This window comes from Dendropsophus ebraccatus, chromosome 1 (genome assembly GCF_027789765.1).
Source record: "Dendropsophus ebraccatus isolate aDenEbr1 chromosome 1, aDenEbr1.pat, whole genome shotgun sequence".
NCBI classification, from domain to species: domain Eukaryota; kingdom Metazoa; phylum Chordata; class Amphibia; order Anura; family Hylidae; genus Dendropsophus; species Dendropsophus ebraccatus.
The window spans coordinates 8,793,565-8,811,335 of NC_091454.1; the positions used below are offsets into that span (position 1 = coordinate 8,793,565).

General features: G+C 44.7%; 1 protein-coding gene across 1 annotated transcript; it reads right to left on the bottom strand.

The window, feature by feature from the left end:
• Positions 1-3,845: 3,845 nt before the first annotated feature.
• Positions 3,846-17,650, bottom strand: LOC138771393 (E3 ubiquitin/ISG15 ligase TRIM25-like). Its single transcript, XM_069951059.1, has 3 exons — positions 17,589-17,650; positions 4,793-5,763; positions 3,846-4,531 (listed from the first exon to the last, which is right to left on the bottom strand). The coding sequence occupies exons 1-3, from the start codon at positions 17,648-17,650 to the stop codon at positions 3,846-3,848; spliced, it is 1,719 nt and encodes a 572-aa protein (XP_069807160.1).
• Positions 17,651-17,771: the final 121 nt, after the last annotated feature.

Genomic DNA, 17,771 nt, shown 5'->3' on the forward strand with positions numbered 1-17,771 from the left:
GGAGAGCACACAGGGGGCTATATACTACTGGGGGAGAGCACACAGGGGGGCTATATACTACAGGGGGAGAGCGCACCGGGGGGCTATATACTACTGGGGGAGAGTGCACGGGGGGCTCTATACTACAGGGAGAGAGTGCACAGGGGGCTATATACTACAGGGGGAGAGCGCACAGGGGGGCTATATATTACAGGGGGAGAGCGCACAGGGGACTATATACTACTGGGGGAGAGCGCACAGGGGTCTTTAAACTACTGGGGGAGAGCGCACAGGGGTCTATATACTACTAGGGGAGAGCGCACAGGGGACTATATACTACAGGGGGAGAGCGCACAGGGGGCTATATACTACTGGGGGAAAGTGCACAGGGGGCTATATACTACAGGGGGAGAGTGCACAGGGAGCTATATACTACTGAGGGACAGCGCACAGGGAGCTATATACTACTGGGGGAGAGTGCACAGGGGGCTATATACTACAGGGGGAGAGTGCACGGGGGGGCTTTATACTACAGGGGGAGTGTGCACAGGGGCTATATACTACTGGGGGAAAGCGCACAGGGGGCTATATACTACTGGGGGAGAGTGCACAGGGGGCTATATACTACAGGGGGAGAGTGCACAGGGGGCTTTATACTACTGGGGAGAGCACACAGGGAGCTATATAAAACTGGGGGAGAGCGCACAGGGGGGGCTATATACTACAGGGGGAGAACACAGGGAGGCTATATACTACAGGGGGAGAGTGCACGGGGGGGCTATATACTACAGGGGGAGAGTGCACAGGGGGCTATTTACTACTGGGGAGAGCACACAGGGAGCTATATACTACTGGGGAGAGCGCACAGGGGGGCTATATACTACAGGGGGAGAACACAAGGAGGCTATATACTACAGGGGGAGAGCGCACAGGGGGGGGGCTATATACTACAGGGGGAGAGCGCACAGGGGGGCTATATACTACAGGGGGAGAGCGCACAGGGGGGCTATATACTACAGGGGGAGAGTGCACAGGGGTCTATATACTACTGGGGGAGAGTGCACAGGGGCTATATACTACTGGGGGAGAGCGCACAGGGGTCTATATACTACTGGGGGAGAGTGCACAGGGGCTATATACTAGTGGGGGAGAGTGCACAGGGGGCTGTATACTACAGGGGGAGAGCACACAGGGGGCTATATACTACTGAGGGAGAGTGCACAGGGGGCTATATACTACAGGGGGAGAGCGCACAGGGAGCTATATACAGGGGGTCTGTATACTACTGGGGGAGAGCGCACAGGGGGGCTATATACTACTGGGGGAGAGCGCACAGGGGGGCTATATACTACTGGGGGAGAGCGCACAGGGGGGCTATATACTACTGGGGGAGAGCGCAGGGGGTTATATACTACAGGGGGAGAGCGCACAGGGGGGCTATATACTACAGGGGGAGAGCACAGGGGGGCTATATACTACTGGGGGAGCGCACAGGGGGGCTATATACTACAGGGGAAGAGTGCACAGAGGGGCTATATACTACAGGGGAGAGCATACAGGGGGGCTATATGCTACAGGGGGAGAGCATACAGGGGGGCTATACACTACTGGGGCAGTTATCCCCTTTGTACCTAATTTCAAAGGGCAAAAGAAAAAATGCCAGTTTTCCCACTAATAAGCACAAGCCAAAAAGACAGAAATGGCTGCACATCGCACCCATGGCTGACACGAAAGCTTATTCAGCTACATTCAAAACCAACATCAGAAGTTAGTATATAATTTGGCCAAACCATATTGCCTCATGTACCACGTGCAGGTCTTCTGATACACATGAGTCCCTAACCAAAAACATCACTGTGCCAGTCAGCGACCACAATCCCCGCAAAACGTGCGCAAGCAGAGAAGGGGGGCCACGGAATGGCCCTGCAACCCCATTGTCACAGGACCAGACCCTAAAGGGCCCCCCCCTGACCCCGCAGGTGGAAAAAGTGGACGCCAAGCAGCACAAGTGTGAACAAGCTCTTACCTCTCTCCATTCCTCTGCAGGTAGAATGGGAGAATACTAGGAGATCCTCCCCTTATGTACACAGGTGCTTCCTGCTAATTTGGATCACATGGGTCTTACACAGCACGAGTGCTAGCCACAATGAAAAAAGGGACAGAATGTTCAGCTCGGACCTTCACCTGACAATAGACCCCGGTAAGTGACCTTCACTAAAAGTTGTTGAGTACCCCTGCTGTAGACCTTGATAAAAGTAATGGTCATGTAATATTCACATGTACAAGTCTTCTTTATCGACTTTATGTCCTGTATACAAGAAGCTACCTTAGGATTCAGGATACTACCACTTCTTAACCTATAGGTATATGACAATGGCTGATAAAGTCATGAGATCCAGATTTTTTATTATTTTTTTTTTGCTTCTTTTTACGCAGCTTTTCTCTAAATTTCCACCACATATATTGTTAGGTAGTCCAGAGCATTTGAGCATTTATGTGTATGAGAAGGATGGTAGGGTTGTCAGCCGAACAATCACTGAATATGTATGGCCACCTTAAAAAATAAAAAAAACTCACGTAACATTTAATAATATAAGAAATTTATTACCATAAAAACTTTATTACCAGATGACAATTGTGATACAAATGAATATTTATCATCAGTTTAATTAATATTTTCATCATTTATACATTTATCAGGTTCAACAGTTATACCTTCACCCAACGCCTAACATAATGCATGATACTTGTCTTATTCTTATCTTCTTGTTTATTTTATCTTTAAAGCTTTCTTCCAGAAACATCATGACTCTCGTCTCCAGCTTGGCTGTGGTTTTGCAATTAGGCTTATTCACTTCAATGGAACCAAGTTCCCCACTTGAGACAAGAGTGGTGCTGTATTTGGATGAAAGCGGCCATGTTTTTCTAAGCCTAGATAACCCCTTTAAATTTAAAGGGAACGTGTCAGCTATATAAAAGCAAACTGTACTTTTCCTGCAGCTGATGGTGGTTGCAACCAAGTGTCAAGGAGGTGGAGCTGAGCTGCTGAAGTGTCACCGCCTAGCATACTTCATTTTATGCTCTCTCACCCCAGCTCCTTTTTGACTGATGTATAGGGCCATGAACATCAATCATTAAGTGTCTGAGAGAAGAGGGCACACAAGGAAGCATGACAGGCTGTGGCACTTCAGCACTTTGGTTCCACCTCAACACTTGGCTGAAGCATAAACGAAGAAAACCACTATTAGCTCCAAGAATAGTATAATTTGCTTTTATATCCTATGAACTATCCAACTGTACCTGAAGCCGATAGCAGCAAATACAGCTGACAGATTCCCTTTAAGCTCTAACTGGTGGTTTTAGATACTGTGGTGCTTTGAGGAGGAGCTACAAAGGAGAAGTCACACAATTTCCTAAGTACGTGTTTTAGATTTCTTTGAGTGCCTTATTAAAGTTTATTAAAAGAAGAAGAGACTGTACTTACCTCCCTCGCTTCCCAGCAGTCTCTGTTATTTTGATCCCACTTCCTGGTGCTGGCAACAGCATGAGACATTGCAGTTCATCCAATCACTTGTTGAGTTGGGACCCTCCTCTAGCAATTGACATGCTGAACAACATCAGAAAATGAAGACTGATTACCAGAAAAACAGAGGCTTCAGGGGAGCGAGGGAGGTAAGTACAGTCTTTTTTCTTTCATCACACAGCCTGGGAAAATTTATCTAAAAAAACAAACAAACAAAAAAACTGTAAGATTTGTAGCGTTTTCCAAGAAAAGCTTTTCCAGTAAAAGAGCAAAAGAAGTTACTGGGCCAAATCTGAGACAAATATGTAACCGGTCACTGGCAGATCACCTCTAAGATGGTTTCTCACTGCTGACCCTCCCATACACCTAACACAGCATGAAGGGGCTCGGTGAAGGTGGCGGAGAAGGTGTGTAAGTGTCTGATGGAGTCACCCAGCTCATAAAACGACAGCCGCCCGGCCTCATAATCCAGACAGATCCTGACTCTATTACTGAGGATCTGGTGAGGCAAATAATATATTTTCCTGTTATGTCTCACAGCATATGGCTTATTAAACTGGTCTCCATGGCCTTTACACAAACTCCAGGATTTTTTATTATTTCCAATGTATGACTGACGCCCGCTCCTGTCTATACTGGGATAACACATCCCCACCTTCCATACTTCTTCTTCTCTACTGATCTCCACATCCCAGTAATGTCGTCCTGAGGTAAATCCCTGTTTGCTCATCACCTGAAAACTCTGAAATCTCTCTGCAGTTTCTGGCAAACTCTGCTTCCATTGTATCCTGGTCGCAGTTTTTAGGTCATCTAATACATGAATATCATTCGCTGCTGTGTTAATATCCAGTACTATGTCTACAGGTCCCTGCCCATAGATCTCTCCCTCTTCTGCGGCCAACACCTTCTCCCCAGCACCCCCAGTCCTGACTATTACACCATCGCCCCCACATTCTGTACCTGACACAGCTGAAGCTTGTGGCTGACTGGCTGAAGACTCTTCTACGTGGTGGCGTTTCCTCTTGTTTTCTGGTTTTGCGGGCGAAATGGTTGGTAGATATGTCATAATATCAGAGAAACCTGCCTGTATCATCTCTGTAATTGCATCCACATCTACATTGGGCATCTTATCATGTCCCCCTGTGTCCTCATCACCTCCATCATGTCCCCCTGTGTCCCCATCACCTCCATCATGTCCCCCTGTGTCCTCATCACCTCCATCATGTCCCCCTGTGTCCTCATCCCTTCCATCATGTCTCCCTGTGTCCTCATCCCCTCCCCCCAAGTCACCTGTGTCTGGATCCTGTAAGACAGTCAGTGGATCCGCCATGTTACACAGCTCCTCAATGTGCCTCATCTTTCTGCACAGCTCTTCCTTCTTTATTTCCAGCTTTTCAAACAAATCATGCATTGACAGTGACAGCTGCTCCTCCTGCCTGGAGATCTCGCTCAGGACCCTCTTCTCCAGGTCATCCAGACGTCTTCTGATGTCTATAAACAGGGCAGTGACTCTCTCAACTTCTCCATCTGCATTCTCTTGAGCTATTCTCCAGTGGTCCTCAAAACTCTGCAGTCTTTCCTCGGTCTGCACTCTCTTTGTGGTCAGTTTCCGTAGGACATTTCTCATTTTCGTCTTCTTCTTCTCAGAGGCCTCATCCAGCCTTGCCACCTGATGTCCCTCATGTTCTCCAGCCAAACCGCAGAACACACAGATACAGGCATTGTCCTCAGTGCAGTAATATTCCAGGACCTTCTTATGGACAGAACATTTCCTCTTCTCCAGGGAAGTGCTGGGATCGGTCAGGACGTGTTCTGGTGACTTGCTGTGATATCTCAGGTGATTATCACACAGAGAAGCCTCACACAGCAGACAGGATCTCACAGCAGGTACAGGAGAGTGAATACAGTAAGAGCAGCAGATCCCGGTGATCTCCTCCTGATGGGGCTGAGTAGACAGGAAACGTTCTGCTTCATTACACAGAGTTATGTTCTTTATCAGTGTCGGACGCTCCTGAAACTCTGCTTTACATTCAGGACAGGAATAAACTCCAGCCCCGTCCTGTGTATTCAGGACCTTATCAATACAGTCCCGGCAGAAGTTGTGTCCACATCTCAGGGTTACAGGATCTGTATAAATGTTCTCACAGATGGAGCAGAGCAGGTCGTCTCTCAGATCAGCAGACGCCATGGCTTCAGGATGTACAAGAGATGAGAGAGTGTACCTTACAGGGTGTGTTCTAGAACTTATAGCGTTGCACAACCTATGAATAGAATAGTACATTATTCGAAATACTCAATTTCGATCAAGTATTTGATCAACACCTTAGTAAAAATTGTATTCCCCTTCCACCTTCCCTGGCGTTTTTTTCTAACCAATAACTATGCAGGAGGGGGGGGGGGACAGGCACTAGGAGCACACAAGCAGTGAAAAAAAAATCACCTACATTCATTGGCTGGCTAAACCATGTGACCTTTACAGTTATAGAATAGTGGATTTGAAATTCGTTTTCAGATGAGACTTGGAGCTAGAGAGGGAGACACTGTGTAGAAGGGACAGTCAGGTATTAGAGAGGGAGACAGTGTGTAGGAGGGACAGTCAGGTATTAGAGAGGGAGACAGTGTGTAGCAGGGACAGTCAGGTATTAGAGAGGGAAACAGTGTGTAGCAGGGACAGTCAGGTATTAGAAGGGAGACAGTGTGTAGCAGGGACAGTTAGGTATTAGACAGGGAGACAGTGTGCAGCAGGGACAGTCAGGTGTTAGACAGGGAGACAGTGTGTAGCAGGGACAGTCAGATATGAGAGAGGAAGACAGTGTGTAGCAGGGACAGTCAGGTATTAGACAGGGAGACAGTGTGTAGCAGGGACAGTCAGCTGTTAGAGAGGGAGACAGTGTGTAGCAGGGACAGTCAAGTATTAGGTGATTTTAGGCAGGAGAGACCCCCAAAAGCCCTTGTTAGGGCTAAAATTATAGAAAAAAACACTACTGTACTACTGTTCTGCGTGCTGTGTGCCACAAAGTAAAGTCGAACGCCTGTTGCCTGCTGTAAGGCATTCAGCTATGTCATAGAGAGGGAATACGGCTGTATACTCCTTGTTTGGCATGATTCCCACACTCCCTTATGAGTAATAAGGGCATATGGAAGTGGCAGATGATTTTAAAAATTTAAAGAGGACGTGTCTCACCGCATCACACACACAATGACAGTTAGCGGTGGGTGCTGTTTGATTTCCCCATTGCCTATGCCATCTGTGGTTGTCCTAGGGGTGCAGGAAAATAACTTAAAATGTGGCTTCCTTTCCATACTACTTTAAAGGAAAGAAGGTTTTCATGTATTTGTTCCATTTTACATAGAGGTTATAATGTGTTTGGAGTGTATACTTGATAGGATGTGATAGTGGTGCAATGATGTGACTTTGGCGTGTTAGATGCACCCAGGCAAGCTTCTCCTGCTGTCCCAGATGCATCCAGAGGGGTTGGCATAATTTTCTGAGGTGTCATTGTGGACTTGGTGACCTCCAAGTGGTCGAATTTTGATTTCCAAGAGTCGAGCATTTTTCTCCCATAGACTTTAATGGAATTGGATATTCAATTATTTAATATTTTTTAGTATCGGGGACTACTCGACTCGATGTTCGAATATTCAAATATTTGACTACTCGCTCATCTCTAATTCCAAATCCCTGGGCCAGAGTGACCTGTAGTTGTGCATACGCCTTTAGGCTATGTTCACACTACGTATGAGTCCGGCCGTAGTTCGTACGCAGCCGTACATGTGCGGCTGAAAGTACGGCCATGGGAAAAATAGACATGCGGGCGGATTGCGAACATGCGGGCGAACCGCGAACATACGCCCGTAGTTCAGTTCTGCTTCCCTAGCTTGTTTTGAAGCGATCTGAAACAGGTCATTTACTTGGAAATCTTCGCCCAGCCCAATAAAACACACAAAACCTTTTGGATCGAAAAATCAAGTTTAATTTGGCTGAAATAAGTACTCCGTACGGGACCGCATTGCAATCCACGGCCGTGAGTTGGAACATTTCTGTCCTCAAACAATGGTCTTGTTCATTTTTCACGGCGCCATATTTACGATCCGGCCGTAAGCTCATACGTAGTGTGCACTGTGCGGGCGTATATCGTATACTTTCAAGCGAACGCATCAACCTCAAAACTACGTGCGTATATTCGCGGTTCGCACTACGGCCGGAAAGATATGTAGTGTGAACATAGCCTAAGGATGCATGCACGGTTAAAGGGAATGTCACGCTGGAGGAGAGACCTGAGCACTTCCCGTGCTGGGGGCCTCTGTAGAGGGGACTACACTATACAGGAGCCTACATTGCACAGAGAGCACTATACTACACAGTGGGCTTATACTACAGAGGCTGCACAGAGTGTAACTCTACTACGGAGGGGTCTATACTGCAGAGAGGGGGCTATACTATACAAACAGTTGATCTAGTCATCCTAAAAAGAAGAACAAATAGCATTTCAACATGTAAAATAGTACAGGCAAATCACCACTAGATGTCCTTCTCACACAAGTGCAATACACAGGACTGTAGACAGATACGATACTGTTAGGATATCAGATTAGAAAAACTAATATAAAAAAATTGGAGGTCATGGCATTAGGACTGTTGCTTTATTGAGCCCAAAGACATATAGTGTCTAAAGACGGAAAATCTTTTTTTTTTAAGTAATCTATCAAAAGTTTGTTCTGGCATCTGGTCAATGGGATAAGCCTTATTGAGACTCTGTTCATCTGTCAGCAGTTTTACTGCTTTGCGAGGAGTGGCCCATTCTCTTTCTTAAGACGGACGTTGATGATTGTCATAATGCATTTAGAGTATTTAGCCATTTAAATGTCCTGATCACAATATTTAAAGGGTTAAATGACTGACATGTGCAATTACACTGATGTCGGTCATCAGCGGCGGGCAGCTTCTCCCCTACAGACGTCAACAGCCAGATTAGCAATGTGTAGTGGTTAAAGACCGCAAGGATTATTGCTGATCATGATCAGGATTTCGTCTCTTTAGCGACCACGGGATTCAAATCAGAGAAAGCAGTATATAGTGATTACGTCAGCTATGATAAAGGTCAGTTTGTCAGTCCATAAGCTTGAGAATATGCTTAGTGTCCTGGACCCATCCAAGCACAGAAGGTTTTCATACTTTACTCACAAGCAAAAGTTTTTCTTCATCCAGCCAATGCTGTCCACAATCGGGTGGAGGAGGAAAGGGAACCGCCCTTAGTGAATTTTAGGTATGGATCATCGCTGTGTTTGGCTGCTCCACCAAAACGTACACCTCTTGTTTTTTCATCAAAACTCCCAGATAAAGAACCCTTAAAGGTATTATCCAGTGCTACAAAAACATGGCCACTTTCCTCCAGAGACAGCATGACTCTTGTCTCCAGTTCAGGTGCGGTTTGCAATTAAGCTCCATTCACTTCAATGGAAATGAGTTACAAAACCCTGCCCACACTGGAGACAAGAGAGGGGCTGTCTCTGGAAGAAAGTGGCCATTTTTGTGTAGCGCTGGAGAACCCCTTTAAAATTAGAGATTTTAAATGAACTATATACATGTATATATAGAGGAGGAGTCATTGGGTAAATCTTGAGTACTGTCATCGGGAAACGTTTTGGAGTTTTTCCGATCATCTGCTTACTGACCCCTGTACTCAGATATACTTTAAAAATAGCTCAGCGCACATACCGCCCATCTAACATTCTTTGCAGTTCAAACACTCTAGAATGTCACATGTTCTCAACCATATACACATATCTTCTTTCTCTAACCTACAGTAGACTGTATACCGGCGATAGAAGAAATTCTCATCCTATATCCCCTTTCTCCTATATATGGCAGCATGGTGGCTCAGTGGTTGGCACTGTCACGTTGCAGCACTCTGTTTCTGGGTCTAAAGGGGAACTCCGGATAAGGAAAACTTGTTTTCTATTAAAAGTACATTAAAAGTTATATAGATGTGTCTATACAAACTATTACTGTATCTGTACGGTTCTGCCACACTGGTAGCTGATAGAAATCCAGGAAGTGAAGGAATATGGCCTCTGTGCCAATTCACATTGTCTTCTGCTCTCTCTGCTCTCTCCCCTTAGGAGACAAATCTTCCATGCCTCTATCTCACACTGTGTGTGTTTGCTGAGCACAGGCTGATGATGCAGACAGGGAGCAGGGCGTGATGTCACAGGAGGCTTGGCTGGATCCCCCAATCCCCTGAGTGATCCACTATCTCTGACCAGCCAGAAGCAGGTGCAGCACTAATTTTACTGATTGTGATGGGTAGGGGACTGTGATGATCAGCTGAGGAAAAGCATTGCATTCTGGGAACTGCTCAACCAGGAATGACAGAAACACAATACAGAATAAAACCCCCCAAACAAATGGATTTTTGGTAGTTTCAATACTGGGATTGACAGTTAAGTAATACTATATGCTTTTGCAGAAGTTTCCTCTACCTGGAGTTCCCCTTTAAATCCCCCCAAGCTGCAAAGAGTTTGCTTGAGTATGGGTTTCCTTTGATATACCGCCTATTTTGCAAGTGTTTTTTCCACCTACAAAGAATGGAGAGCTGTGTAATTTTTATTGTAGGTACACTTTACCTGTGCAAGACAAAATCTACTAAAAAATAAAAGTCTAAAAAATTATTTTTAACAAAAACTTGCAACTTTTTCTTTCACAAAGGCACAAATGATAAATTCTCCCAATATTTTCAGGGGATAAAGGAGGAGATTTATCAAACATGGTGTAAAGTGAAACTGGCTCAGTCGCCCCTAGCAACCAATCAGATTCCACCTTTCATTCCTCACAGACTCTTTAGAAAATGAAAGGTGGAATCTGATTGGTTGCTAGGGGCAACTAAGCCAGTTTCACTTTACACTATGCTTGATAAATTTCCAGTAAAGTCTATTAAAAAAAAGGTTAATATCACCTACACACAACAAATTATAATGCGCATGAGGAAAAATTGTTGAAAAGCCCCAATCGATTTTGAGGAATTCCCCAGCCTCAACAATTTATTGTTCAATTCCTAAGACTTGTCTCTTGTGCTTTGGTTACACATTCAACTTGTCACACAGAACAAATATATATAGACGTGTATCAGGTTCAACCGGTCACAGAAATGCCGACTGTCCACATGCTCCGATCGGGAGGCTTTACCTTGTCTTTACCACTTTCCTCACTTCAGTTATTACTGTTAATGGTATACTGAGCATTGTGATTACTCTGTTAGGGTGCAGTATACTGTCTGTTAGTAGTGCCTGTTACTGTTTGTACTGTTAGGGTCCTATTAGACAAAACGATTTTTAACAATTAGCAATTAAGATTGTTTATCGTCAACCTGAAATTGCTCACCATATTACACAGACCGACAGTCGTTAGTTACGATCATTACAACTATCGTTGCTACAATCGTTTCCTCCATCTGATCCCAACAAAAGAAGGAATGATTTGGAATTAAACAAAACAATTAGGAGAACGAATGGGGAATTAGGCTATGTTCACACTGCGTAAAAGTACGGCCGTTGTTGCCATCGGCAACAACAGACGTACTTTGTACGGTGTGGAACACTGCCTATTCTTGTTTGCGATCCCCGCCGGAGCATATACACATTGTATACGCTCCGTCCGGGATCCCATGCGGCGCCGCAAAGAAAGACCTGTCAGTTCACACAATGAAGCAAGCGGCTCCGGCTATGAGAGCATCAGCGCGCACCCGCATCAGAACACTGCGGCCGGAAAGATCATCCTACCGGCCAGGATGATCTTTGCAGAGACCGGCCATTCCGTGAGCCAGCCGGGTCACGGAACGGCCAGTCTCTTATGTAATATGAACATAGCCTTATAGCGAACTATTAGAGAACGATGATTTTAGGTTCAGATCTAAATCAACAATCTTTGACACACAATCAATTTTTCGATTGTTGCGTCTCCAATCGGAAGAAGAGAAGATCCCTGTAGACACCAAACTATATTACATACCCAAGTATGGCTCAGAAGGGTCAGAACTTTCATAAAGGAAGTTACATAGTACGGCTAAAAAAAAAGACACGTCCATCAAGATCAGCCAAGAAGGGGGATGAAGGAAACGATTATGGATGATAGATAAACTCTGTTTTTCTTCATACACATGAATGTTATTTTGTTCTAAGAACTTATCTTTGCTTGTTTTGAAGCCGCCATTATTTTTGTAGTTCCGGCAGCTTCAAAGTTCTCATGGTGGAGACGTCTTGCCGTCTCTGTAGACTGAACCTTTTTTTTTCTCTAAATAGAGGGAGCAGCAGCTTTGTCATTTGTAGGGCTTTTACCAGGAACATCTTTTCACCATATTTCTTATACTTCCATTTATATAGGTATAGATTATGTTCCCATAGGACATATGGCGCATGCAGGTTATTACTCCCCATAGGACATATGGCGCATGCAGGTTATTACTCCCCATAGGACATATGGCGCATGCAGGTTATTACTCCCCATAGGACATATGGCGCATGCAGGTTATTACTCCCCATAGGACATATGGCGCATGCAGGTTATTACTCCCCATAGGACATATGGCGCATGCAGGTTATTACTCCTCATAGGACATATGGCGCATGCAGGTTATTACTCCTTATAAGACATATGGCGCTTGCAGGTTATTATTCCTCATAGGACATATGGCGCATGCAGGTTATTACTCCCCATAGGACATATGGCGCATGCAGGTTATTACTCTCCATAGGACATATGGCGCATGCAGGTTATTACTCCCCATAGGACATATGGCGCATGCAGGTTATTACTCCCCATAGGACATATGGCGCATGCAGGTTATTACTCCTCATAGGACATATGGCGCATGCAGGTTATTACTCTGCATAGGACATATGGCGCATGCAGGTTATTACTCCCCATAGGACATATGGCGCATGCAGGTTATTACTCCCCATAGGACATATGGCGCATGCAGGTTATTACTCCTCATAGGACATATGGCGCATGCAGGTTATTACTCCCCATAGGACATATGGCGCATGCAGGTTATTACTCCCCATAGGACATATGGCGCATGCAGGTTATTAGTACCCACGTGCATTAGTTATTATAAAGCAATTCCAGTGGATGGAAGGAGGTGTAGAGTTCCTGAATTTCCCTCAGAGCTCACTAGTCAGCACACAGCCAAACTCACAACAAGCTACTAACATGAAATACCACCCGTTGGCATTTGCACATTTGCTTTAAGAAAGTGACCGAAACCATAACCTTATTTCTTAACCAATAGCCGTACAATGTTGACAGGTTATTGGCAATCTTCTACGCTTCTTGATCAAGAAATGGAACATATTACGTACGCAAATGTGGAAATCTTAGCTCTAATATTTAAGAACTTTTTAGAAATAGGGATTTGTTCCCTAAGACCCCAACATAGCAAATGCGGAAACCAATATTCTAAAGGGGTCAAAAACTATAATGAACTATAGGCCTGTCTATGTAACCTCCATTGTATGAAAGTTTCTGATAAACTATTCAGCTTATATGCTGAATTAATCCTGAAGTAAAGGTAGTTAACCCTTAACCCTTTCACGTCAGCAATCTGTATATATACGTTCCTATTGTACATGCCCCGTGCAGTAGGAATGTATATATACGTTCCTGACTGACAGGGGCTTTATGATGAGAGCGGGATCGCTGCAGAGAGAGCGATCCCGCTCTCATGTGTGTCCGGGGCTGGAGGTAATGAGAATCAGCTGCGATCCCGCAGCTGACCCTCATTAACCCCTTAGTGACCGCCGATACGTGTCCATCAGACCCCAGTGAAAAGTGTCCATCAGACCCCAGATCAGCCCTCCCTACCTAGTAGGAAATCACTAACCCCCCTCCCCCGGCGGCCATCAGATCCAAGATGGCCGCCGCCATCGCTGTGAACAGAATGTCTGTTTACATTCAGATTACATGTTACATGCCAGATTACATGTAACCCCCCAGATTGCAACCACCGCACGTCGCCTCTGACCACCGCACGTCGCCTCTGACCATCGCACCTTGCCACTGACCACCGACCCTGCCTCTGCCTCTGACCACCGCACCTTGCCTCTAACCCCCCACCCCCACCCCATATACCTGATCCTGGAGCTCCTTTCTCCTCGATGTCCTGGCTGGTTATGAAGTGCGCATGCGCTCCACAACCAGCCAACTCTGAAAATTTTAAGTGACAGAGACCAATTTGGTCTCTGTCACTGAACTGTGATAACTGTGATAGAAAATATCACAGTAATCATAGAAATAGAATGAAAATGAATGTATAAAGTACAAAAAGTGACAAACATACAAAAAAATAAAACACACACTTTTTATTATAGTAATAATTGCAGTTTACTCCCAAATTACCCCTAACCCCCCAGATTACCCGTAACCACCGCACGTTGCCCGTAACCCCCGCACGTTGCCCGTAACCCCCGCACGTTGCCAGTGACCCCCTCCAGATTGTCCGTAATCTCCCCAGATTGCCTGTAACCACCCCAAATTACATGTACCCACCCCAGATTACCTATAAGCACTTCAGTCTGTCCGTGACAATCCCAGATTGTCTGTAAGCCCCCCAGGTTGCCCGTAACCACCGCAGGTTGCGCATAACCACCCCAGGTTGCCCGTAATCATGCCAGATTACATGTAACCCCCCAGATTGCAACCACCGTACGTCGCCTCTGACCACCGCACCTTGCCACTGACCACCGACCCTGCCTCTGACCACCGCACCTTGCCTCTAACCACCCCAAATTGCCAATGACCCCCTCCAGATTGCCCGTAACCACGCCAGATTACAGGTACCCACCTCAGATTACCTATGAGCACTTCAGTTTATCCGTAACCACCCCAGATTGCCCGTAACCACCCCAGATTGTCCGTAACCACAGCAGGTTGCCTGTAACCACCCTAGATTTTCTGTAACCACCGCACATTGCCCGTAACCAGCCCAGGTTGCCTCTAACCACCCCAGGTTGCCTGTAACTACCCCAGGTTGCCGTAACCACAGCAGGTTGCCCGTGACCACCCCATGTTGACCGTATCCACCCCAGATTACCCGTAACCACCCCAGGTTGCCCGTAACCACCTCCAGATTACCCGGAACCACCCCAGACTGTCCATAACCACCTCCAGATTACCCGGAACCACCCCAGGTTGCCCGTAACCACCTTACATTACCTGTAATCTCATTTTTTTTTATTTTAGTAACTGCGCTATTCTAATAACTATTACTAGCTGCGGTTTTGCTCCAGCAAATTGGCACTCCTTCCCTTCTGAACCCTGCTGTGTGCCCATACAGTGGTTTATGCCCACATATGGGGTACCATTGTACTCAGGAGAACCAGCATTGCAGATTTTGGGGTACATTAAACCAACATACTATTGGAAAAATTCGAGTTTTTCATTTTTACTGGCCAATTTTAAATACTTTCCTCTAATACCTGTGGGGTCAAAATGCTCATCCTACCCCAAGATGAATTCTTTGAGGGGTGCACTTTCCAAAATGGGGTGACTTTTGGGGGGGTTCTATTCTGCTGACACTACAGGGGCGCTGCAAACGCACCTGGTGCTCAGAAACTTCTTCAGCAAAATCTGCATTGAAAAAGCTAATTGGCGCTCGTTCCCTTCTGAGCGCTGCTGTGTGCCCATACAGTGGATTATGCCCACATATGGGGTACCGTTCTACTTAGGAGAACCTGCATTACAGATTTTGGGGTGAATTTTCTCTCCTGTTCCTCGTGAAATTGAGAAATTTCTAACTAAAGGAACAAATTATTGGAAAAATTTTAGTTTTTCATTTTTACTGTCTACTTTTGAATACTTTCCTCTTATACCTGTGGGGTCAAAATGCTCACCACACCCCAAAATGAATTCTTTGAGGGGTGTACTTTTCAAAATGGGGTGACTTATGGGGAGATTTTACTCCGCTGGCACTACAGGGGCTCTGCAAACGCACCTGGCGCTCAGAAACTTCTTCAGCAAAATCTGCATTGAAAAAGCTAATTGGCGCTCCCTTCCTTCTGAGCCCTGCTGTGTGCCCATGCAGTGGTTTATGCCCACATATGAGGTACCTTTTCACTTAGGAGAACCTGCATTACAAATTTTGGGGAATTTTTTTTTTTGTTCCTCGTGAAATTTCAAACTAAACGAACATATCATTGGAAAAATTCGAGTTTTTCATTTTTACTGTCTACTTTTGAATACTTTCCTCTTATACCTGTGGGGTCAAAATGCTCATCCTACCCCAAGATGAATTCTTTGAGGGGTTCATTTTCCAAAATGGGGTGACTTATGTTTTTTTTTCTCTCTGCTGACACTACAGGGGCTCTGCAAATGCACCTGGCGCTCGGAAACTTCTTCAGCAAAATCTGCAATGGAAAAGCTAGATGGCGCTCCCTTCCTTCTGAGCCCTGCTGTGTGCCCATACAGTGGTTTACGCCCACATATGGGGTACCGTAGTACTCAAGAGAACCTGCGTTACAAATTTTAGGGTGCTTTTTCTCTCATGTTCCTTTTGAAAATGAGAAACTTTAATCTAAACGTATATATTATTGGAAAATTTTAATTTTTCATTTTTTTACGGCCTAATGGTGAATACTTTTCTCCAGCTCCTGTAGGGTTAAAATGCTCATTATACCCCTAGATTAATTCTTTAAGGTGTGTAGTTTCCAAAATGGGGTCACTTATGGGGGTTTCCAGTATACAAACCTCCTAAATCTACTTAAATAAAGAACTGGTCCCTAAAAAAATCAGTTTTGGAAAATTTCACAAAAATGTGGTAATTTGCTCATAAGTTTCTAAGCCCCGTAACACCCTAAAAAAGTAAAATATGTTTATGAAATGAAGCCAGAATAAAGAGGACATATCGGTAATGTGACTTAGTAACTAATTTATGTGATACGACTTTCTTTTTTTAGAAGCAGAGAATTTCATAGTTCATAAAATGCAAATTTTTTAAATTTTTCATGATATTTTGATGTTTTTCACAAAAAACACACAAAGTAGTGACCAAATTTTGCCACTTATTTAAAGTGCCATATGTGACGAAAAAACAATCTCAGAATCGCTAGCATACGTTAAAGCATCAATGAGCTATAAGCGCATAAAGTGAGACAGGTCAGATTTTGAAAAATGAGCCTGGTCTTTTAGGTGCAAATAGGCTTGGTCTTGAAGGGGTTAACATAAACAACAAAAAAGTATTGTGATATCTCATGGTATTAAAAAAAATTACTACAAAGTGTTACAGAAATGAATGTTTATAAGTTACAAGTCACTGTTTTCATCAATATATTTAATATATTCAATTAATATTTCATGAATTCATTAATTTCACATTTATATCTTCACCCAACACACATTATATTCCCTGGCAGTGAACATACAGCGAACACTGTATCAACCGCCGCCATTTTGGTTGTCACTTTTCTGGTCGCTTCTCAGCAAATGATAACAAACCAATATGGAGGTGGATCCTGCCGCAGCCGTAATGCATGTGGTTACGAGAAACTAAACTAACAAAGTGTGTGCATAGATTCAAAGGGCATACTCTGAGAAAAAAAAATTCTTTGAAATCAAGTAGTCAGAAAATTATATAGATTTTCTATATATAAAAAAAATCTCCAGTCTTCCATTACTTATCAGTTGCTGTATTTCCTGCAGGAAGTGGTGTATTCTCTCCAGTTTGACACAGTGCTCTCTGCTGCCACCTCTGTCCATGTCAGGAACTGTCCAGAGCAGGAGAGGTTTTCTATGTGGATTTGCTACTAGTGTAAAGTGAACTTGCCAAACTGTTCAGGTTAGGCACTGTTCTCTGAACTCGAACACTCTTAGCGCAGTCTTCTCCCAGCTCTATCTCTTGATCAGTCCGAGTCTGAACACTTAGACCATAACCGATTGAAACTTTTGACGTGTCTCTATGACATTTTTGGGAAACTCAATTTTAAAGAGAACCTATCACCTAAAACTAACTATCCCTATTATCAATGTGCAGCTCTCCCTAAGTCTATCTATGAAGATACAGACTGCCTTTGCAGTCTGTATCCTATACTTTACCCAATTCTCTTTTTCCCGGCATGAAGGCCGGGCGCCGCCATCTTGATGACGTCACTTTGCATTCCACCGATGGAACGCAAGTGACGTCATCAAGATGGCGGCGCCTGGCCTTCGTGCAACGGACAAGAGGATCGGGTAAAGTATAAGATACAGACTGCAAAGGCAGTCTGTATCTTCCATTTT